This window comes from Pelophylax lessonae (genome assembly GCF_965119305.1).
Source record: "Pelophylax lessonae genome assembly, chromosome: 3".
Classification (NCBI taxonomy): domain Eukaryota; kingdom Metazoa; phylum Chordata; class Amphibia; order Anura; family Ranidae; genus Pelophylax; species Pelophylax lessonae.
In genome coordinates, this window is record NC_138770.1 from 620324542 (window position 1) to 620347748 (window position 23207).

Here is a 23207-nt window from a genome sequence, read left to right on the forward strand (position 1 = left end):
CGTGTGTGGTGTAAGTGTGAGGTGTGTTGTCAGTAGTGTAAAGTGTCATGTGTCTCATATCTGGGTTGGTCTTTTATATGGTAAGAACAAAGAGCTATAAAAATTACCATAAGTAAAACCCAGAGGGATGAAACATTATCCCAATTGGTCGGGATATTCTATACCTAAACTAGTGAGGTCAGAGACACACCCCTTTTTATAATTAACCCCATACTTGGTCTAATAAAATTAAGGATGATTCCTCTATATGTAAGATTAATCATAAAACACAACATAAAACTTTGTCCAGACTACCAGTACATACATAAATGTCCACCTGTATTTCCATTATTCATCTTGGCAAGTAATGCCATTTCAATAATTATATTATTTAACACAATATAATATTTTTATATTGGAATATCTCAAATTATCTCAAGACTGCACCTGGTATTTCGTCTCCAGAGGGCAGTATTGTACCGTTCATTAGATTTTGTATTTAATATAATTAAAACAATTTGTTATCTGATGACCTATTGACCTGTCGGCTAGTGAAAAGCAATTACTTATTTGACCATGCCAAAGGGCTGTCAGATATAGTCTAGGTTTGGGAATATTTACGACACCTTGAGCACTAAACCAGTCCAAAGCAATCCTTATATAAACACTCCTACCACATGCCTTAACATGAAGTAATTTGTTTTTAAGACGCACAAGTCCTTACACATCATAGAAAAGTATACTTATATATATATATATATATATTATATATCTAATATTATATAAGTATCAAGTTCACACTTCTATATCAATAAGAATACAATGTATTATCGTTAATATACATCTTACATATGATGATGTTTTCTATAAAAACTTATATGGTTCATCTTTAAATGTCTGCTAGAATATACTGGGGTATTGTCCATTGTTATATACTTATAGACAGACTGAGATATCCCCCCTTAACATAGCGTCAGACTGACTAAGTTTTATCTGATCGAGATGTCAAAAGGGATCTTATTTACGATTACATAGAAATACAAAGATCTCTGTTGAAACCATAGACCCTTTGTAAGCCTGTGAGAGACATTTTGTTTAACAAGTATATATGAACTTTGTTTCACCCTGAAAACAAGATGGACGCCAGGCAGCACCATTCAGAATCTCTTATGCATAATATGAAATACATGGCTTTTAAAATCATTTTTCTTTTTACCTATTATTATTTGAATTAACCCCCCAATAGTCCCGACAACTGATTACTGTAGTAATGTCACTGGTACCCCCAAAAGTGTCAAAAATGTCAGTCAAGGGTCCGATCTGTCCGCCGCAATGTCGCAGTCCCACAAACAAATCGCAGATCGCCGCCATTACTAGTAAAAAAAAACAATAAAAATGACATAAATTTCCCGTAGTTAGTAGCTGCGATAACTTTTGCGCAAACCAATCAAAATTATTGCGATTTTTTTACCAAAAATATGTAGCAGAAAACAAATTGGCCTAAAATGTTGTTTTTTACATTTTTTGGGGGGAATTTCATATAAAAAAATGTGAAAAATATTATTATTTTTTCAAAATTGTCGCTCTTTTTTTTTTGTATATAGCACAAAAAGTAAAAATCGCACAGGTGATCAAATACCACCAAAAGAAAGCTCTATTTGTGGGGAAAAATAGGACATAAATTTAATTTGGGTACAGCATCGCATGACCGCGCAATTGTCCGTTAACTTAACGCAGTGCCGAATCACAAAATATGGCCTGGTCAGGAATGGGGTAAAATCTTCCGGTCTTAAAGCGGTTAAAAATACGCTCATTGAGATTTTTTTTGTCAGACATATAGCTAAATACCTTTTGGCCAAAATATATGACAAAAATTGAATATACTGGATATTTTTTCACTGTCAAAGTAGAAAAATATTGTTATTTTTTCAAAATTGTCGCATATTTTTATTAATATCGCAAAAAATGAAAAGCGCAGAGGTGATCAAATAACACTAAAAGAAAGCTCTGTTTGTGGGAAAAAAAAGGATGTAAATTTTGTTTGGGTACGGCATTGCATGACCGCGCAATTGTCAGTTAAAGTCGCACAGTGCCGAATCGCAAAAAGTGGCCTGGACGTACAGCAGGAAAATCCTCCGGTGGTAAAGTGGTTAAACCTGGTATAAGTGTTTTGATAATTTCCTGATTGCAGATGGTGTTTTAATGCCTCTGTTCGCCATCATTTGTTATTATTGTTTCTGCATTTTCTCTGCTGGGCATAAAGCCCGAATAAATTAACAGCTTTGCCTGCAGCCTTAGTATGTCAGAGGGTGCAGCACTTCCTAGAGGTTCATTATCTATTAGAAAAAGGGAATCATTAATCAGCGGCTCCTTGGGGGATAAGCGATACATGCTGAATTTTCTTGCAGTGCACTGCACACCATAGTCTGTACTGTCATGCCAACACATGTTGCTCAGACTAGGTCCACCATAGTCACTGGAAGCTGGTCCAGGGTAGAGATGAGCTCAGGTGTCCTCTGAACTTATCTCTAACCCACACTCCACACTTCTACTTCTTTGTTGGATCATTGCTCATCTCTATTCCAGAGCAATGATGTGCAAGCCCTTCTGTGGTAATTTTATGTAGACAGGGAGTGCCTGAAAAAAGGTGGAGGGTAGCGCTGAGATGCAAAACAGGTTAAAAAGACTGTAAAACAGTATTGTATGGAATGAAACATGCCCATTGTTTATGGTACACAGTGCATTAGAAAACAAAATGTTTTTAAGACAATGCACTCTCTTTTTTTGAAATATATATGGGCCCATAAAAGACCTCGCATAGCACGCAGAACTTTAACATTACCGAAAAAAAATGGAGGCCTTGCTTTACCGGACATTCGAACTTATTATTACGCAGCACATCTGAGTAGGATATTGGATTGGTGGCACCACTCGGAAAACAAAATATGGGTACAAATTGAGCAGACTCAAACAGAGATAGACCTAAAGAGGGCGATATGGGTTTTCCAGTGGTTACCTAAGGAATTGAAACAGGGGCGGACTGACCATTAGGGCACTCGGGCACTGCCCGAGGGCCCGGGGCTAGTAGGGGGCCCCATGAAAGGCTCCTGGCACCTACCTTCCAAAGCATCTGTGATGATCCCGGAGCCCAGTGCCAGAACAAGTTCCAGCACTGAGCTCCGGTAACTGGCCTGACAGAGACACACTAGCGTGGGCACTCAGGACACCTTCCCTGCATCTCTTTGAGGGTGCCTGGGCTCCCTCACGCAGCGATCGTCCCTCTGCAGCAGCTGACACTTGCATCTCTCCCCCAACTGATGCCTGCACAGTACACAGAGCTCACCAAGGATCCTCCTCCACGGCTCTGAAGTACACAGACAGGAGGAGGAGGAGTAGCCGGGGAGGAGGGACATTAACTTCAAGAGCTGCACTGATTATCTGAGGTATGTACTGTACATAGTTTAAGGATACGGAAGGGGGACAGATAACAAGGATGCACATATGGAGAAGTGATGGGGGCAGGGGCATATGCTAGGGGGATGCTTTTGGAGGGGGGATGACTTGTGCTAGAAGGTGAGGAGGTGGTGTGAGGGGATTTCAACTCTGACCTCTCCCCTCCAAATGCACCCCCCAGCACATGTTCTCTTACCGCCCCTTCTCCCCAAATCAAAGAGGTGCAGATTGCCACTCATCCCAAGACCCCCTCTCTCCTCATCCCAGGACCCCTCTCTCCTCATCCCAGGACCCCTCTCTCCTCATCCCAGGACCCCCATCTCCTCATCCCAGGACCCCCTCTCTCCTCATCCCAGGACCCCCTCTCTCCTCATCCCAGGAACCCTCTCTCCTCATCCCAGGACCCCCTCTCTCCTCATCCCAGGACCCCTCTCTCCTCATCCCAGGACCCCCTCTCTCCTCATCCCAGGACCCCCCCTCTCCTCATCCCAGGACCCCCCCTCTCCTCATCCCAGGACCCCCTCTCTCCTCATCCCAGGGCCCCCTCTCTCCTCATCCCAGGGCCCCCTCTCTCCTCATCCCAGGACCCCCTCTCTCCTCATCCCAGGACCCCCTCTCTCCTCATCCCAGGACCCCTCTCTCCTCATCCCAGGACCCCCTCTCTCCTCATCCCAGGGCCCCCTCTCTCCTCATCCCAGGACCCCCTCTCTCCTCATCCCAGGGCCCCCTCTCTCCTCATCCCAGGACCCCTCTCTCCTCATCCCAGGACCCCTCTCTCCTCATCCCAGGACCCCCTCTCTCCTCATCCCAGGACCCCTCTCTCCTCATCCCAGGACCCCTCTCTCCTCATCCCAGGACCCCCTCTCTCCTCATCCCAGGACCCCCTCTCTCCTCATCCCAGGGCCCCCTCTCTCCTCATCCCAGGACCCCCCCTCTCCTCATCCCAGGGCCCCCTCTCTCCTCATCCCAGGGCCCCCTCTCTCCTCATCCCAGGACCCCCCCTCTCCTCATCCCAGGACCCCCTCTCTCCTCATCCCAGGACCCCCTCTCTCCTCATCCCAGGGCCCCCCCTCTCCTCATCCCAGGGCCCCCTCTCTCCTCATCCCAGGGCCCCCTCTCTCCTCATCCCAGGACCCCCCCTCTCCTCATCCCAGGACCCCCTCTCTCCTCATCCCAGGGCCCCCTCTCTCCTCATCCCAGGACCCCTCTCTCCTCATCCCAGGACCCCTCTCTCCTCATCCCAGGACCCCCTCTCTCCTCATCCCAGGACCCCTCTCTCCTCATCCCAGGACCCCCTCTCTACTCATCCCAGGACCCGTATCTCCTCATCCCAGGACCCGTATCTCCTCATCCCAGGACCCGTATCTCCTCATCCCAGGACCCCCTCTCTCCTCATCCCAGGACCCCCTCTCTCCGCTCTCATCCCAGGACCCCCTCTCTCCTCATCCCAGGGCCCCCTCTCTCCTCATCCCAGGACCCCCTCTCTCCTCATCCCAGGACCCGTATCTCTTCATCCCAGGACCCGTATCTCCTCATCCCAGGACCCCCTCTCTCCTCATCCCAGGACCCCCTCTCTGCTCTCATCCCAGGACCCCCTCTCTGCTCTCATCCCAGGGCCCCCTCTCTGCTCTCATCCCAGGGCCCCCTCTCTGCTCTCATCCCAGAGCCCCCTCTCTGCTCTCATCCCATGGCCCCCTCTCTGCTCTCATCCCATGGCCCCCTCTCTGCTCTCATCCCATGGCCCCCTCTCTGCTCTCATCCCATGGCCCCCTCTCTGCTCTCATCCCATGGCCCCCTCTCTGCTCTCATCCCAGGACCCCCTCTCTGCTCTCATCCCAGGACCCCCTCTCTGCTCTCATCCCAGGACCCCCTCTCTGCTCTCATCCCAGGACCCCCCCTCTCTGCTCTCATCCCAGGACCCCCCCTCTCTGCTCTCATCCCAGGACCCCCCCTCTCTGCTCTCATCCCAGGACCCCCCCCTCTGCTCTCATCCCAGGACCCCCTCTCTGCTCTCATCCCAGGACCCCCTCTCTGCTCTCATCCCAGGACCCCCTCTCTGCTCTCATCCCAGGACCCCCTCTCTGCTCTCATCCCAGGACCCCCTCTCTGCTCTCATCCCAGGACCCCCTCTCTGCTCTCATCCCAGGGGTCTCTCTCAGCTCTCATCCCAGGGCCCCCTCGATGCTCTCATCCCAGGACCCCCTCTCTGCTCTCATCCCAGGGGTCTCTCTCAGCTCTCATCCCAAGGCCCCCTCTCTGCTCTCATCCCAGGGGTCTCTCTCAGCTCTCATTCCAGTGTCCCCTCTCTGCTCTCATCTCAGGACCCCCCCTCTGTTCTCATCCCAGGACCCCCTCTCTGCTCTCATCCCAGGACCCCCTCTCTGCTCTCATCCCAGGGCCCCCTCTCTGCTCTCATCCCATGGCCCCCTCTCTGCTCTCATCCCATGGCCCCCTCTCTGCTCTCATGCCATGGCCCCCTCTCTGCTCTCATCCCAGGACCCCCTCTCTGCTCTCATCCCATGGCCCCCTCTCTGCTCTCATCCCAGGACCCCCTCTCTGCTCTCATCCCAGGGGTCTCTCTCAGCTCTCATCCCAGGACCCCCTCTCTGCTCTCATCCCAGGACCCCCCTCTCTGCTCTCATCCCAGGACCCCCCTCTCTGCTCTCATCCCAGGACCCCCCTCTCTGCTCTCATCCCAGGACCCCCTCTCTGCTCTCATCCCATGGCCCCCTCTCTGCTCTCATCCCAGGACCCCCTCTCTGCTCTCATCCCAGGGGTCTCTCTCTGCTCTCATCCCAGGGGTCTCTCTCTGCTCTCATCCCAGGGGTCTCTCTCTGCTCTCATCCCAGGGGTCTCTCTCTGCTCTCATCCCAGGGGTCTCTCTCAGCTCTCATCCCAGGGCCCCCTCGATGCTCTCATCCCAGGACCCCCTCTCTGCTCTCATCCCAGGGGTCTCTCTCAGCTCTCATCCCAAGGCCCCCTCTCTGCTCTCATCCCAGGGGTCTCTCTCAGCTCTCATTCCAGTGTCCCCTCTCTGTTCTCATCTCAGGACCCCCTCTCTGTTCTCATCTCAGGACCCCCTCTCTGTTCTCATCTCAGGACCCCCTCTCTGTTCTCATCTCAGGACCCCCTCTCTGCTCTCATCTCAGGACCCCCTCTCTGCTCTCATCCCTGGACCCCCTCTCTGCTCTCATATTAGGACCCTCTCTCTGTTCTCATTCCAGGACCCTCTCTGCTCTCATCCCTGGGGCCCCTCTCTGTCCTTATCCCAGGGGTCCCTCTCTGTTCTTATCCCAGGGGCTACTCTCTGTCATTATTCCAAGGGTCACTCTCTGTCTTTATCTCAGGGGTCCCTCTCTGTCCTCTTTCAAGGGGTCCCCTAAACACCAACTGGGATAGGTTGTTCAGGACAGCAAGGGCCTGTTTAAATTTGCAGTTTGGGGGCAGGAAAACCTCAGAATTGAGCCCTGTATTTACTCACCCCCACCACACCCCCTTTAACTGCAAGGGCCAGGGGTGTACACATGTTGCATCCGCATCAGGAATTATATGTCCTGTCACGCTTGGCAGATGTAGCACCTGCCAAGCATAACTCATTCAAGTGAATGGGGCTGCATTGCAAAGGCTGTGCAACCTTGTGCAGTACAGCAAAAAAAAAAAAAGGGTTAAAGTAGGCAATGAGAAGGCGTTGTATTGCCTCCTCATCACCTGCTTCAACTCCTTGAATCACACACTAGCATGCTGAAACTATGTGCATTGCACATGGTTGCAGGGTGTTTGCTGAGTGGGCCTCATTCACTTGAATGGGTCACGATAACCCACCAAAAGCAACAGGGGGTTTAACTCCTGCTGCAACATGTGTACTCATGGACATGGACACAGGGGGGCCCCATGATCTCATATTGCCCGGGGGCCCCATAGGTTATCAGTCCGCCCCTGAATTGAAACATCACCCAATAATAGGAAACACATTACGGATATGCTCGCACCCAAATATATATAGTAAATTAACAAAGAAGGAATCACCCTTATTCCCAATATTAGGGAACCCACAGTTTATCCCGGGTTTAGATCCTAGAAGCTTTATACCATTGAGAGAAAAGAAACAGGAACAAGCTTCATTATTCCTTATACAAAATAACTGGGTTTCAATTAGTAAATTATTGGAGAGAAATGGATTATACAACTTGCCTTTTTGGCAAGCAGTGCAACTACACCATTTCCTGGACTCGATACAAAATCCAGAGAGGTATAGTAGAGCATTAACAAAATTTGAAAAGTACTGTATAGAACCAGGAAAATTATCACATACATTATCAATCTCCTATGATTTACTGATGAACCCAGAGGAGCAATTCAAACCCCCGTGGGTGGGAAAATGGGAGAGAGACTTGGAGTGTGAACTAATTGAGGAGCAGGTACAGAGGATAGTAAGGTTAGCCTTTAAGCCAGCTAGATGTACCAAGACTCAAGAGATGAACTATAAGTTTATGACGAGATGGTACATCACACCCGAGAAATTACATAATTGGTATCCAAGAGAGACCAGTGAATGCTGGAGATGTAAAAAAGAAATAGGCACGCTGATCCATATCCTCTGGACCTGTACAGAAGTAAAACCTTTTTGGGGAAGAGTAAAAGATATAATTCAGAAATTTACGGAAAGCAGAATAGAGGAAAAGCCAGCCTTTTTTTTGTTACATCTATCGGATATCCCGATAAAGAGATATGAAAACTCGATTGTACCATACCTGGTAAATGCGGCTAAGGCATGTATCCCGAGTAACTGGAAAAAAGTACAACCCCCCTCGATAAGAGAATGGGTAAATAGAGTAGAGGAAATAAGGAGAATAGAAGAGTTGATTGCAACTTCTCAGAATAGGAAGGGAAAATACAAGAAAATATGGGATGTGTGGGGTCAGTTTATAGTCTCTGAAGAAGGGAAGCAACTTATAATAGGATAAAAGCAACCCGGAAGAGCTTACTGACTTATTCGGTCATTCGCCGTGGATAAATTAGTAATTTAAGGAAGGGGGGAGAGGGGGAGGGGTTTTTTTTTTTTTTTTTTTTTTTTTTTTTTTTGGGTGGGAGAGGAGGAGGGAGGGAAGGGGGGGAAAAGAAAGGGAAGGGGAAAAAAGAGAAGGAATATAAGAGGGTAAAAGTGGAAGATGAAGATTAAATTAAGTGTTAAAAAGTGATGTAAACTCCACATGGAATGTAGATGTATGTTTTTTCTGTTATGAAGATTCCTGAATAAAACTTATATTTGAAAAAAAAAAAAAAAAAAAAAAAAAAAAAAGAAAACAAAATGTCATCCAGTTAGGATTTAGCTTTACTTTAACCTAAGCCTTTACACTGGCTTAATCCTTTTCAAACATTACCTTTTAGGTGCCAAAAAATATAACCACAGTTATGCACAAATATCTGCGCTAAAACTTTTGATCCTTTCATGAAGCTCAGCTTAGGACTGTCAAGTAATCAAGTATTTGCCATGAAAATAATATTAAATTTGACCTTAAAATTCTTGTTATTACAAAATAAATGTCTCAAATGCAGATTTCTCTTTAAATCATTTTCGCTGATAATAATTTAAAGCATAAAAATGTGTGTTTCTGACTTTTCCTTACGGGCTGTTTCCACATCGATCTACGAGAAAGGCAGCACTTTGAAAAAGTCATCTGTAATCTTGTTCTTTGAAAGACAAAGTTCCTTAACAAGCAAAGAGTACACATATGTACTTTTCTGGAGAGCATTTTACCTCTTTTCTCCCTAAGTACAAATCTAGTTTATAAATCAAACACTCAGCAAGAAAGGCATTACCATTAGGGAACATTGCAGGGTGATATTAAGAACCGAGCATTGTGGGTATTTTTCCTAGCCGTAATTGGACATCCAGCTGTAGCAGATAATGAAGATAGCCAGGAGAACATCAGGTCATCATCCCCCCCTGAACTGGGTTGGAAGCTGAGTGTGATTTACCTGGTAATTACACACCATGTGTTATTGTTCAAACATATGTATGGCGAAACAGTGGCAGATCTGGGCAGAGTGCCATTGTGCTGCCTACCAGCTCTTTTTATTTATAAGCTTGTAATAAGAGAGAGGATACCGGCAGATTCTACTTAAAGGGAAGTTATTGCCTTGTTAGCAAGGTAAATCCTCATATATCATACAGAGCACTGGAAAAAGAGGATCTGTATACAGTGATGTATTTAGGTTTTGTGCTGCCCGGGGCCTGACTAAACTCGTGCACCCCCTAATTTAAATATAAACTACCACTTCCTGCCAAGGCCAAACCCCTTCCTGTTTAAGACCCGCCCTGTCATCTGTGCCTCATCAGTGCCCATTAATGAAGCCTATCAGTGTCAATCAATGCAGCCTACCAGTGCAGCCTATTAGCGGCCATCAGTGCAGCATTATCAATGCCCATAAGTGCCTCCTCATTAGTGCAGCCTCATCAGTGCCCATCAATGCAGCCTGATCAGTGCCCATCAATGCAGCCTGATCAGTGCCCATCAATGCAGCCTGATCAGTGCCCATTAATGCAGCCTGATCAGTGCCCATCAATGCAGCCTCACCAGTGCACATTAGCATTAACATTACAACCAGCACATATAGTTACAGCTCAGGTCATGAAACATATCAGGGTATGAAGACACATTTGGTTACCAGGGGTAATGAAGGGTTCTCTAGGAGCCTGTTGTTAAGTGTGTACATGTGGCAGGTGAGAAAGCCTCTTGCAGTGAGGGAGATGATCGGCACTTCTTCATTAACAATCTGTTTCCCATAGCTACGGGAGCAGATCTGCACTGCCGAGGTCCTCAACCTGTGCACTGGTATGGAGAAAAAAAGATAAATGAAGTGCATGCATGGAGTCCAGGCTAGGTGCACCAGAGACCCAATACCGTTACTGGGAGTGAGGTAGCTGGACAGGTAGAGAGGGCATTGGCTCTGTATGTCCCTCCTAAATGCAACAAGTGACCATAGTGATGACGAATACACCAAGAGAGTTTACTAGAGTTTGTTTATCTTGGTAAAGATAGCCCATATCTATGGTAGTGAACCTGCACAAAGTGCCTAGCATAGTACATAAGATCCCCCCTGGGATAGGCCTCTCATGTGACCCTTGCTTAGCGCCCAACAAGGAGGGAAACATGGAGGAGGTACCACCTGTCTCCCTCCTTACAAGTGGGATACTCAGGCACCAGTGGGGAGACCGTCCTCAGCCCTAAGTAAGCTCAGAATAACATTTACTTTAGGCCTTTACAGGGCTTTCCTTTCTGAGGGTTACATAGTTAGTCAGGTTGAAAAAAAGACACAAGTCCATCTAGTTCAACCTATGAATAAAAAATAAATATACATACATATATATATATTCCCATATACACAATTCTAAAACCACAGTTGATCAAGAGGAAGGAAGGTTGCATTGGGGGCTGATTTTAACGTCTCTACTGGGCTAAGCACAGTTACAATTTAAGGATCGGATTATATCCCATGGCATTTATTAACAAATTCCTTGTGAACCTGTAGCTGTTTTATTTAGAATGGCAAATTAACAATGCCTGGCCCCTCAAATAAGGTAGGTACTTACACGGAGCTGAAAGCAAGTAGTTGGGGTCAGTGGCATGGATGCAGACACCTCCATAACTCTAGCAGAGAGTTTGGAGTGGATAGATTTTCCTGGCTTATCTTCATTGTTTCCCCTGTGATATGCTTTATCCTGCAGCACTCCCTCTCCCTTAGGCACAAATTCTCAAGTTCACCAGATAAATGTCGGCATGTTTGAGTAAAAAATCTTCTCTTGAAAATATTGTTCAGTGCCCGTGTCATGCATTCATGGTCACCTGTAATCTGCTGCTTGTAGATAAGAATGAAGTTTTTTGGCCAGTCTGCCATAAACCCTGACTTTCTATGCATTTGTTCAAAGTTTTTTCTAGCACTCCATACCACTCACTAGAAACAGGTGTCTGTACCTTCATATGTATGAAGAGGCAGAGTCTATAACAGACTGGTTATTATTCTCTATGAGACAGTTTACTGCAACCCTCAATCTCCATTCTTATTAAGTCTCAGACATGCACCTACAATGAGATGTCAGGAATTGTTAACAGAAGCCTCCTACATAAAACCAGTTATGGGTTTGCAGATATTTTAAAAAAGGGCTTGCATTAAAATTCTTTAACTTTTATTTAATCCTGAAGGGGACCAAGTCCATATAGCATTTGCTACCGTTTAGATCAGTGGCTCAATTCTTAAAGTGGTATTAAAAGGTTTTTTTTTTTTTTTAAATAACAAACATGTCACACTTACCTGCTCTGTGCAATGGTTTTGCACAGAGCAGCACCGATTCTACTCTTCTCGGGTCCCCCACTGACGCTCCTGGTTCCTCCTCTTTGACCAGTGCCTCCCAGTGATGCATTTTCGCTCCCAAGCCCTGCTCTATGCATCCATAAGACACACAATGCTGCAGCTCGGCCCTCGATCCCTGCTCTCTCCTCATTAGCTCACTGGCTGTGATTGACAGCTTCCGCCAATGGCTTCAGCCTCTGTCTCAGCCAATGAGGAGAAGGAGTCCCGCGACAGCAGAAGCTCTCGTGCACATCGCTGGATCGAGAGAAGGCTCAGGTGAGCAATAAGGGGGGCTGTGGGGGGAGCAGCACGCAGAAAGTTGTTTACCTTCATGCATAGAATGCATGAAGGTACAACAACCTTCAACCAATACAACCACTTTAAGCCCAAATTATGGGCATTCCTGTGGGGGGGGGGGGGTACAGCCAGCACTTAGCCCTATCTCTTCTCAATGACTGCTATTCTTCTATGGCAACACTGATCATTCATTCATAATGGTAAAAGATCATTCGACTCAGTGTATACCTGCCTTGTACACATACATAACCCCTGATGATGGATTACACAGCCCCGCAGTGCTGTGTGATCTTTTACTTTTAAGAATAAATGATTAACACTGCCATGTATAACACAATCCTGCATAAACACAAAGCACCCCAGGCTTTGTGATCTTTAGTGAATGGCAGGGAGGGCTGATCTTAATTTCCTTTTTAGCAGTGTGGTTGGATGAGGGAACATGAGTGTCTCACCACACTGTTAGAAACCTGCTGTTAAGCAATGACAGAATGGATTCCACTTACATGCCCTTTGCCCCCTGAAGGATTAAATAAAATAAAAGTTTTAAAAGTAATAAAAGTTTTAGAAGTCAAGTAAAACTTCTTTAAATAAACTGCATAGTCAGGAAGTGTGGGGGCTGCCGTTACTATCCTTTCCTCTTTAGTTCCTGGACTTGCATAGTTATCCAGTGGCCACGGATTCCAATGGCACCATGTTCTACTTGCGCTTGGTCCCCTAAAACAGTGTTTCTCAACTCTGGTCCTCAGGGCACACTAACAGGCCAGGTTTGCAAGAAAACTGAAATACATCACAGATGATATCTTTTGCTGCTCATTGATTGCAGTATTTTAGTCTGCATCTCCCCAAGGTAATACTTAAAATCTTGCCTGTTAGTGTGCCCTGAGGACCAGAGTTGAGAAACACTGCCCTAAAAGACCGAATAATATTTTTAGAAGTCTGATGAAACCCATTCTAAAAAAAAAATATCATGATGTCTGGAAGTCCGGAGGCTGCCAGTCTCCAGTAGCATGTCTCCGGTGGCTGCAGTCGTTTCTAAGTCCATGAGCCACAACAATTATACAGATTAGGGGGGTATGATTTTACTCTGACTTTCTTGATCTGCATACTTGTTCCAGGTCAGTGGTTCAAAGTTATGGCAAAAGACAGAAGATGGCATGCACCATATATTTGCTAGTAGAGGTGCCCTTTAAGGCATGGCATTGGATATGATACTGTTGTTTGATTTATTGTCATTAAACAAACATTTCAGCTATTCTAATGGCAGAAATCAGACTCCATTTACTACATCAATCCATAAACCTGGCACAGAAAGGGTAAAAAAAAAGCTCTACAGATAATCCTATAAATTCTATTAATTTACATTTCTCTCACTACATCTTCTCTTTGTGTTCGCTTTTCCTCTCTGTCACGATGCCTCCCGGACACAATCACTTCTTACAACAGCACGTTACCTTTTTCATAGATTGTGTAAGAAAAAAAATAAAGGCTCAGAAACCATTTGGAGTTTGAACATGCTTCATTTGTTAGACTAATGCTTATTCAGTTAAACTATTGTAAGCTGAAATCATGCATTCTAATAGCTGTATAAAAATATCAGTGAACCCGCCACTTCCTTTTCAAGGCTAAAATATTTCTTTGTCTTCTTCTAGCACTGGTGGTATTTTCTCATTATTGTACTGATCTTTGAAAGCTCTAATACAAATGTAGACCAAACATAACGTAACTAGGCAACGGGAACATTATTTCCCTGATGAAGTGAGTACAGGCTTACAAACCTGGTTGGGATAGAAGAAGAAAATTATTCAAATGTTTCACCTATTTGACCTATTTGAGGCTACATGGCCTTCCTTTGGTTGCATCTGTGTCATTCATCAGATCACCAGTGCGTCTTGGTGTTGGTAAATCCTTCTGTTATGAGTTTTCCAAGGGTACGTAGATTATTGGGAATGTTTTAGGCTAGGTTCACACAAGCCTGCACTGTAAAATGTTGCGTTTTACCATGCAGCCATTGCAGTGTTGGCTCCAACAGGGAGCTGTGTGATGCTTATTTTTCTTTTTTTTTTTAATCTTTATTTGAAGTGTAATATAGTGACACTTTATTCATGGCACTGCAGAGCAACGAGCACTTACTGTACAGGCGGTTACAAACATCTGACTTACAGTGCCTTGCAAAAGTATTCGGCCCCCTTGACCTTTGCGACCTTTTGCCACATTTCAGGCTTCAAGCATAAAGATATAAAACTGTAATTTTTTGTGAAGAATCAACAACAAGTGGGACACAATCATGAAGTGGAACGAAATTTGCTGGCTATTTCAAACTTTGTTAACAAATAAAAAAACTGAAAAATTGGGCGTGCAAAATTATTCAGCCCCTTTACTTTCAGTGCAGCAAACTCTCTCCAGAAGTTCAGTGAGGATCTCTGAATGATCCAATGTTGACCTAAATGACTAATGATGATAAATAGAATCCACCTGTATGTAATCAAGTCTCCGTATAAATGCACCTGCACTGTGATAGTCTCAGAGGTCCGTTTAAAGCGCAGAGAGCATCATGAAGAACAAGGAACACACCAGGCAGATCCGAGATACTGTTGTGGAGAAGTTTAAAGCCGGATTTGGATACAAAAAGATTTCCCAAGCTTTAAACATCCCAAGGAGCACTGTGCAAGCATAATATTGAAATGGAAGGAGTATCAGATCACTGCAAATCTACGAAGACCTGGCCGTCCCTCTAAACTTTCAGCTCATACAAGGAGAAGACTGATCAGAGATGCAGCCAAGAGGCCCATGATCACTCTGGATGAACTGCAGAGATCTACAGCTGAGGTGGGAGACTCTGTCCATAGGACAACAATCAGTCATATACTGCACAAATCTGGCCTTTATGGAAGAGTGGCAAGAAGAAAGCCATTTCTTAAAGATATCCATAAAAAGTGTCGTTTAAAGTTTGCCACAAGCCACCTGGGAGACAAACCAAACATGTGGAAGAAGGTGCTCTGATCAGATGAAACCTAAATCAAACTTTTTGGCATAAATGCAAAATGTTATGTTTGGCGTAAAAGCAACACAGCTCATCACCCTGAACACATCATCCCCACTGTCATACATGGTGGAGGCAGCATCATGGTTTGGGCCTACTTTTCTTCAGCAGGGACAGGGAAGATGGTTAAAATTGATGGGAAGATGGATTGAGCCAAATACAGGACCATTCTGGAAGAAAACCTGATGGAGTCTGCAAAAGACATGAGACTGGGACGGAGATTTGTCTTCCAACAAGACAATGATCCAAAACATAAAGCAAAATCTACAATGGAATGGTTCACAAATAAACATATCCAGGTGTTAGAATGGCCAAGTCAAAGTCCAGACCTGAATCCAATCGAGAATCTGTGGAAAGAGCTGAAAACTGCTGTTCACAAACGCTAGCCATCCAACCTCACTGAGCTCGAGCTGTTTTGCAAGGAGGAATGGGCAAAATTTTCAGTCTCTCAATGTGCAAAACTGATAGAGACATACCCCAAGCGACTTACAGCTGTAATCGCAGCAAAAGGTGGCGCTACAAAGTATTAACTTAAGGGGGCTGAATAATTTTGCACGCCCAATTTTTCAGTTTTTTATTTGTTAAAAAAGTTTGAAATATCCAATAAATTTCGTTCCACTTCATGATTGTGTCCCACTTGTTGTTGATTCTTCACAAAAAAATACAGTTTTATATCTTTATGTTTGAAGCCTGAAATGTGGCAAAAGGTCGCAAAGTTCAAGGGGGCCGAATACTTTCGCAAGGCACTGTACAAACGATTCCTACTTCCTACTTACAAATGGAGGGAGACAACAGGAAGTGAGAGGAAATCTCCCCCTAGGAAGGGAAATTCACTCCTGTAAGAGTTCTCATGGGAAAAAGTTGTCTCCACTGGAGCTTTATCACAAATCCCTGTTTCCACAACAACCCAAAACTTTTAAAATACAGTTGTCATAGGAACAGAAAGTGAGGGGAAATCTTCTGAAAAGGGGTACAGACAGCAAAACAAATGGTACAGGGGTGTTAACCCTTCCCTATGCTATCCAAAAAAATTTAAAAATTATATTTTTGGCTGGAGTTAAACCTGAAAAATTTACCTGTTCCGACTTACAAACAAAATTGACTTAAGAACAAACCTACAGTCCCTATTTTGTTTGTAACCCAGGGACTGCCTGTACATGCAGTGCCATCCAGTGTGGTGCAGAAAAATGTGGATATGCTGTGTTTTTTCCCACTGCCATGCACCACACATCACATCAGTGAACACTTGTTCTTATGGATAATTTATGATTGCATTCCCTATTATGCCCATTTTTATGATACATAAGCCTTCTAGTTTAGGTAGCCAAAGTTTGGCAAGTTGCCTGGATTTTCGAGGATTATGATTGGTTTTGAGAAGAGCAGTTGTGGGTTCTTGGGTTTACTAGAATTCACAAGTCTCATTTTCACTGCCACTATGTGAGGAAAACATTTTCCTAATGGGACACAGACAGCAGAAAAAACTGATAGGGGTTTTAATCACTCCCTTCTCTTTCTAAAACATGAAAAAAAGTTTTGGCTTTAGATACATTTAAACTCACTGGACTACAATAAACTAAAATCTGATTGTCTGGGCTCAGTTACTACACTTGGCAAATCAGTGCTCTTTGCGCTCTTCATTGAAAAGCTTGGATCAATGGGTGTTTATCCACAGCAGTTAAGACCAGTTATTGTGGCCAACTTGTGGCATTCACTATTGTGCCCCATTTTCTGATGCACGAAAATTCTAATAGAAAAAGTTTGCACTGTCCTGGGTTTTGAGAAGAACAGTCATAGGTTCTTGGGTTTAGTAGAATTCAGAAGTTTCCTTTTCACTGCCACAATTCAGTTCTTTCCAGTTGTAGTGTCTCAGGGGTGCCTTTTGTATTTGTTTGACCCTTAAATGGATGATTACCCTTCTAAAACAATCAATATTGGAAATATTGTTCAATGGATTGTAATGGAGAATCACTTTTGATTTACACAGTAATGGGGTTAAAAAATGCATTAGAAAAATCATTGCCATACCAAGTCACCAAGTCACTTGTATCATTCTTTATAAACGTCATGACTAAGTACATAACTGCTTTCATGTCATGTTATAAGATATGCAATTTGAATTAGAGGTTGTGACCCACTGTCTCTCAGACTTTGCTAAATTGTTTAGCATGAGTATAATATCAGATATTTCCTCTTCTGTGAGTTCTGTAATTAATAATTCAGACTTGTTGCTGGGGTTGTTGGAGTCTTTTAACTCAAATGGATAGATTATGACGAATCAAAACATCTCCTTGTACTAGATTTTATCTGGCTAGTTTTTCAGAGAAATGCAGATTTCCTCTCCTTCATCATTGGTAAGTCATCATCAAGTTTTTCCATTTTCTTCTACTTTTGGAAAGTCTGACAAACCTACAATGAATCAGATTTTAAGTAGTTATTTGTGAAAATGTTATTCCCCACAATATTATTTAAATTACTGGTAAGTTACACTACCGATGTGTGGTTGTTCAATGAAGTTTGGAAAAAAATTTGTATACTAAAGTAGTGTCATGAAAATGTATCACACACACACACACAACATCCAAATAAAAGTCGATAATTTATACCTAAAAATAAATAAAATATCAGGAGTAAAAAGTAAAAAATACTCAGCATCCATCACTTTAATAAGACATGAGATGTTTGGGACACCTCCACTTTTGATTCCCCTTTGGGCCCAACCTTGATAGAGGCTGCAGGGGATCCTACTCCCTCTTCACATTAATTGCCCCTCGCATCCCATGGCTTAGCTCCCCTTGTGTAATTTGTAGCTTTCCATTATCTAACCCAAATAACCCTCAGGTCATACTGTTAGAGGTTTTGTCCTTGCTACTCTTTGCTCTTCCTTTTTCTCTACCTTCTTCTCCTCTTTGTCTTTCCTTTCTATCCTTTTCCTATTATATGCAATGCTTAGGCTCTTCTGAGTCTCATTTGTTCTTGTTACTGTATATTTCTACTGTTGTTTGAAATGTCCCTTTGGGAATTATTTTTGTACTTGTTTTCAAAATTTTCTTGATAAAAATACAATTTAAAAAAAAAAAAAAATACTCAGCTTTCACCTGGTGCATGCGCTTTGGCGAGGTTGATGTCCCTGGGTCTTCTAGCTGGATTCTAAGAAAGCTGAGGATCCCAAATCACAAGATAACCCTTTGAGAAGCAAACTTATATTTTAAAGTGATTCTAAAGGTATGTTTTTAATAAAAAAAGAAGTCCTACTCACCTGCTGTGTGCAATGAGAGAGCACAGAGTGACCCCTTACCTACTCTTCTGAGGTCCTCCACCAGTGCTCTCTACTCCTCCTCTTTTTTGAGTGGCACTCGTGTGGGCATGCTGTTGAGCCAGGCTATGTGCATCAATAGTAATACACAGTGGCACAACCCGGCCCCCTACTCCCTCCTTACATGATTTGGCTGACAGCAGCAGTAGCCAATGGCTTCTGCTGCTGTCTCTGGATCCTGTGAGAGGAGAAAGAGAAAGCAACGCTGCTGCAGACTGGCACAGTGCAGGTCGAGGGAGGAGGTTAGTGCGGAGAGGAAGAAGTAGCAGGACTTTTTTTACTTTAGTGCAGGGAATGCAGTAAGGTAAAACATTGACTTTAGAACCACTTTAAAGTAAAACTATAAGCAAACAGTTAAATACAAATCTGTGAACTGTCAAAGGATTTCAAATCTGCAATTCGATTCGTAATATCTACTCCTGCTAGACAGCATGCCAAGATCCCTGTCTTCACATTTCTCCACTGTAGTTAATATAAACAGATTGGTTTTGTGTCTTCCATGCTTTTTGGACAGTAAAGCTGTTAGCAGCTGACTGATAAGGTCATCCCTCTGCTCTCTGATTGGCTTCCGGTGCTAAAATTGTCTGCAATTGCACAGTGAGTCTGTCAGTAAAGAAAAGTTTGAGTAAAATGTAAAATACATTCAAAGATATTTAATGAACATTAAATCATTCATGTCCTCAATAAATACACAGCACAATTGTTGCAAGTAAAGTAGAAACAGTCTATGCAAACACTACAGAAAGCACAAGCTGTAAGAACGGTTGTTGTTGGGCAGTCTAAACATATAGGAAGAGGGGAAGAATTAAGGGAAGAGGAAAAAAAGGGGGTGTTGTGGACAGATCTGTTGGGGTCGGTAAGATATTAGGAGGTCTTGTTTAAATCGTGCGCGGTGCCAGTGGAAAATATATGGCCTCCAGATAGTCTGAAAACGTTTGGCCTTGTCCAGGAGTTTCGCCTGGATATGTTCTAAACACATCTTTTATAGCTATTTATAGTACAAAAAAAATATTCACATGAATCAACATGTTAGCACTTCCAAATCACATTATAATTTTGCAGTACAAAATCATGTGATAAATAACTCTGATAAAGTATGTAATAAGTAGTTATTGTATTTTTATATGAAATGTGCTCAAAGTATAATTCAGGAGGTTGTAAACCTCAGAATTAAAAAAAAAAACACCTGAAAGACAAACCCATAATGAGCTAGTATGCATCGCATACTAGCTCATTATGAAATACTTACCTTAGAACGAAGCTCCGCAGTGCAGCTCGCTCACCTCCCTCACGGGCAAAATGTTCGGTCACTCTTCTTCCTGCTTTGCGGCATCCGACCATCTGATTGGCTGGAGCCGCAGTGACGTCACTCCCGCGCATGCACGTGGGAGCCTACTTTCGCTGCACTTGGCTCTGAAGGAACGGCACGAGCGGCCGTTCCTTCAGAGCGCATGCGCCAGTGATGTCACTGGCTGCATGCAAGCTAAATATCTCCTAAACGGTACATGTTTAGGAGATATTTACAGTACCTATTAGGTCATAGGCTTACCTATAGGTACAAGTTGCAGAGGGGGGTTTACTTCCTCTTTAAAGGAAAAAAATGTATTCGTTGTGCATAGAGTAAGGGAGGGTTATAACCCCTGTCAGGTTTTTTTGTCTTCTATTGGAAAGTATTCCCTTCACTTCCTGTCCCGTAGCCAAAACTTGAAATGAGAGGAAATCCCTCCAAAGTGAGGGAATCACTGGTTGTCACCAGGATCACTGAAACTAGTGTTCCATTTTAAAACTTTCCCTCTTTTTCTGTTCTCATTTCTTTAACTTGAAACCAGGCAACCCCAGGGGCGTAACTACAGGGGTTGCAAGGGTTGCAATTGCAACCGGGCCCCATGCTGCGGGGGGCCTGTGCAGCTCCCCTGTACACCTGGATAGGAGGGGCGGCGGGGGCAGCATGTAGAGAAATCACTGCCCTCCTTTATCCTCCTGTAGCTGCAGGAGGAAAATGGAGGAGATTGGTTCCTCTATATGCTGCCCCTGCCACTCCTCCTATCCAGTTCACTTGTGTTCTGCTGTCTCTGGGCCCCTGTGTGCTCCATTATATAACCACTTGCCGACCGCCGCACGACTATTTACGGTCAGCCCCTCACAGGCAAAGTGACGTAGTACTACGTCGCTAGCAGGGGCGTAACTACACAATTGCAACCGGGCCCAATGCTCCAGGGGGTCCAGCATTGGATAGGAGGGGCGGCGGGGGCAGCATGTAGAGAAATCACTGTCCTCCTTTTTCCTCCTGTAGCTGCAGAAAGAAAATGGAGGAGATTGGTTCCTCTGTATGCTGCCCCGCTACTCCTCCTATCCAGTTCACTTGTGTTCTGCTGTCTCTGGGCCCCTGTGTGCTCCATTATATAACCACTTGCCGACCGCCGCACGACTATTTACGGTCAGCCCCTCACAGGCAAAGTGACGTAGTACTACGTCGCTAGGGGGCCCAGCATTGGATAGGAGGGGCGGCGGGGGCAGCATGTAGAGAAATCACTGTCCTCCTTTTTCCTCCTGTTGCTGCAGAAAGAAAATGGAGGAGATTGGTTCCTCTGTATGCTGCCCCGCTACTCCCCTGGTTCCCCTCCCCCCACTGTGCTGCCCGCCCCCACTGTGCTCCCTCCCCTCTCCTGCTGGCTGCTGCAGGAGATGTGTCACAATAGAGAACCAGGAAGGGGTTGGTAAAAATGTAATTTACCAGCTCCTTCCTTTTCTGAATGGACAGAGTCATAGTTAGTAACATTGTAAAAACATTAAATAAAATGATAAAAAATAACACAATTAAAATACCAAAAAATAAAAACTACTGACACCAGTGGTTGAACTTCTGGGATCGCAAAGGTCACACTTGCGACCGGGCCCTGGCATTCCACCACCGTGGGGAGGCCCCAAGATGGCAGGAAGGAAGCCAACTGCAGAACTTGTGAAAGGGTCCCGCTGCGGGACCGTAATAAAGGGCCCCGCAATGAGAGTAGAGGGCCCAGAATCAGTGGGAAGAGCCCCAGGCTTGAAGGGAAGGGCCCCGGGCCAGGGGTTCGGGAGGCCCTTCATGGTTTCTTGCACCCGGACTAGGAGAGAGGGGAGCAGCACTCCCACCTAGTTAGAATTCTGCTGCTTTGCAGAGGGCCGGCTTCAAAGCATGAACTCTTTGGTGCACTGCTGATCCTTAAGGCCCCTTTCACACGAGCAATTATATTTCAGCTTTTAGTTGCGGATAGGGGAATTTATTTGCCACAGCTAAATGCAGACAATGTATCCCTATGGCCCCATTCACACTGCGTTTAGCAAAGTTTTCATAACTTACGATTTTGTGCATTTAAGAAAAATAAAGTTGACAGCGTCCAGGTAATGACAGCGATGTAATGCAGCAATCTGTATATAAACACAGTTAATCGCAGTGCAAAGAAAAAATAGGTAAACAGTTGCTATACGTAAAGCAAGAATTTACTACCGCAGCTGAAAACAGCAACATGTACATGTAATTAATCGCATATAAACGCAATGTACAAATGTGAGTAATCTTTGTGCCAGGAGTTTTGGAATTTCAAAATAACAAAACATGCTTTTACCAACAGAAGAACAACCACCCGTGTGAAAGGGGCCTAATTGTTGAATGAAAATCTGGGGCAGGTTCTGGACCAGGCTACATCTACTTAATGTAGTGTGTAGGAAGTGCCAGGATCTGACTTTGCTTTCTGGCATTGTTTCCTACATCACAAGACTGGCTGAACCTATTTACAAAACCTTTAGTAGGAAAGTGTGTTCATATGTTTGCATCTAATTGTATATTTATCTGCTTTTCTGGAGTTAAAGCAAAGAAAAAACTTAAAGGAAACTTAAATTGACTACAGCCCCTTGGCAATTTGAAACTTTGTCTTTTGTGATATTATTTTATTCTTTTTCATCCTCCTATCTCATTGTAGTCTAGCCTTTCTTTTGTGCCTGTCTGAATGTCTGATTAAATCTATGACCAATGGCATTTATACATGAGAAGGTTTTTGTATGCTCTTCTACAGATAGAGATCAGCAGAACAAAGAGAAGTTACTCCAAGCCATTGAAAAATTCAAGAAGGAACTTCAGCATATCCATCCTACAGCTCATCATCGTGTACAAAGCAATTTCCTCGAACAAGGCAAGGTTAGCCCTTCTTTCTTCCCTCTAGAGTTGCACAGACCATGTTGAATTGCAATTTCTATTTCATAATCCTTTTATATTTATGATGAGAACACTCAGTCTCATAACAGAATTCACAATAAACTGATGCCATGTCATAGAACTACAGACTGGTGTATTAACAATGCTAGTTGCATGGTGTGAAAATAAATACATCGGTAAAGTAGTAGCCTGAAAACTTATAGCCAAAAACTGGATAACTTCTTTGCCTCCCACTTAGGATTCTTGGATATTATACATTAATGCTATTATCTCTTTCAAAACACTATTTACATACTGTTCCAGGGGCCCTCTTTTTCTGTTCTCATTTCTTTAACTTGAAACCAGGCAACCCTAAAGGGGCGCAGACCAGCGGCGTAACTACAAGGGTTGCAATTGCAACCAGGCCCCATGCTCCAGGATACCTGGATAGGAGGGGCGGGGGGGGGGGCAGCATGTAGAGCAATCACTGTCCTCCTTTTTCCTCCTGTAGAGGCTGCCCCCACCACTCCTCCTATCCAGTTCATTTGTGTTCTGCTGTCTCTGGGCCCCTGTGTGTTCCCCTGGTCCTAAACCTGGCAAGG

The 23207-nt window shown here is 44.3% G+C and overlaps 1 protein-coding gene across 1 annotated transcript in view; it reads left to right on the forward strand.

Annotated features, from left to right (window-relative positions):
* LOC309549463 (spermatogenesis-associated protein 7 homolog) overlaps positions 1-23207 on the forward strand; it is a gene marked incomplete at its 5' end in the record, with an annotated part of 344986 nt that overhangs the window by 214161 nt on the left and 107618 nt on the right. The window contains one exon of the mRNA XM_082249761.1: positions 22487-22608. Within this exon, the coding sequence (XP_082105887.1) occupies positions 22487-22608 (122 nt within the window). The remainder of the gene's footprint in view (positions 1-22486; positions 22609-23207) is intronic.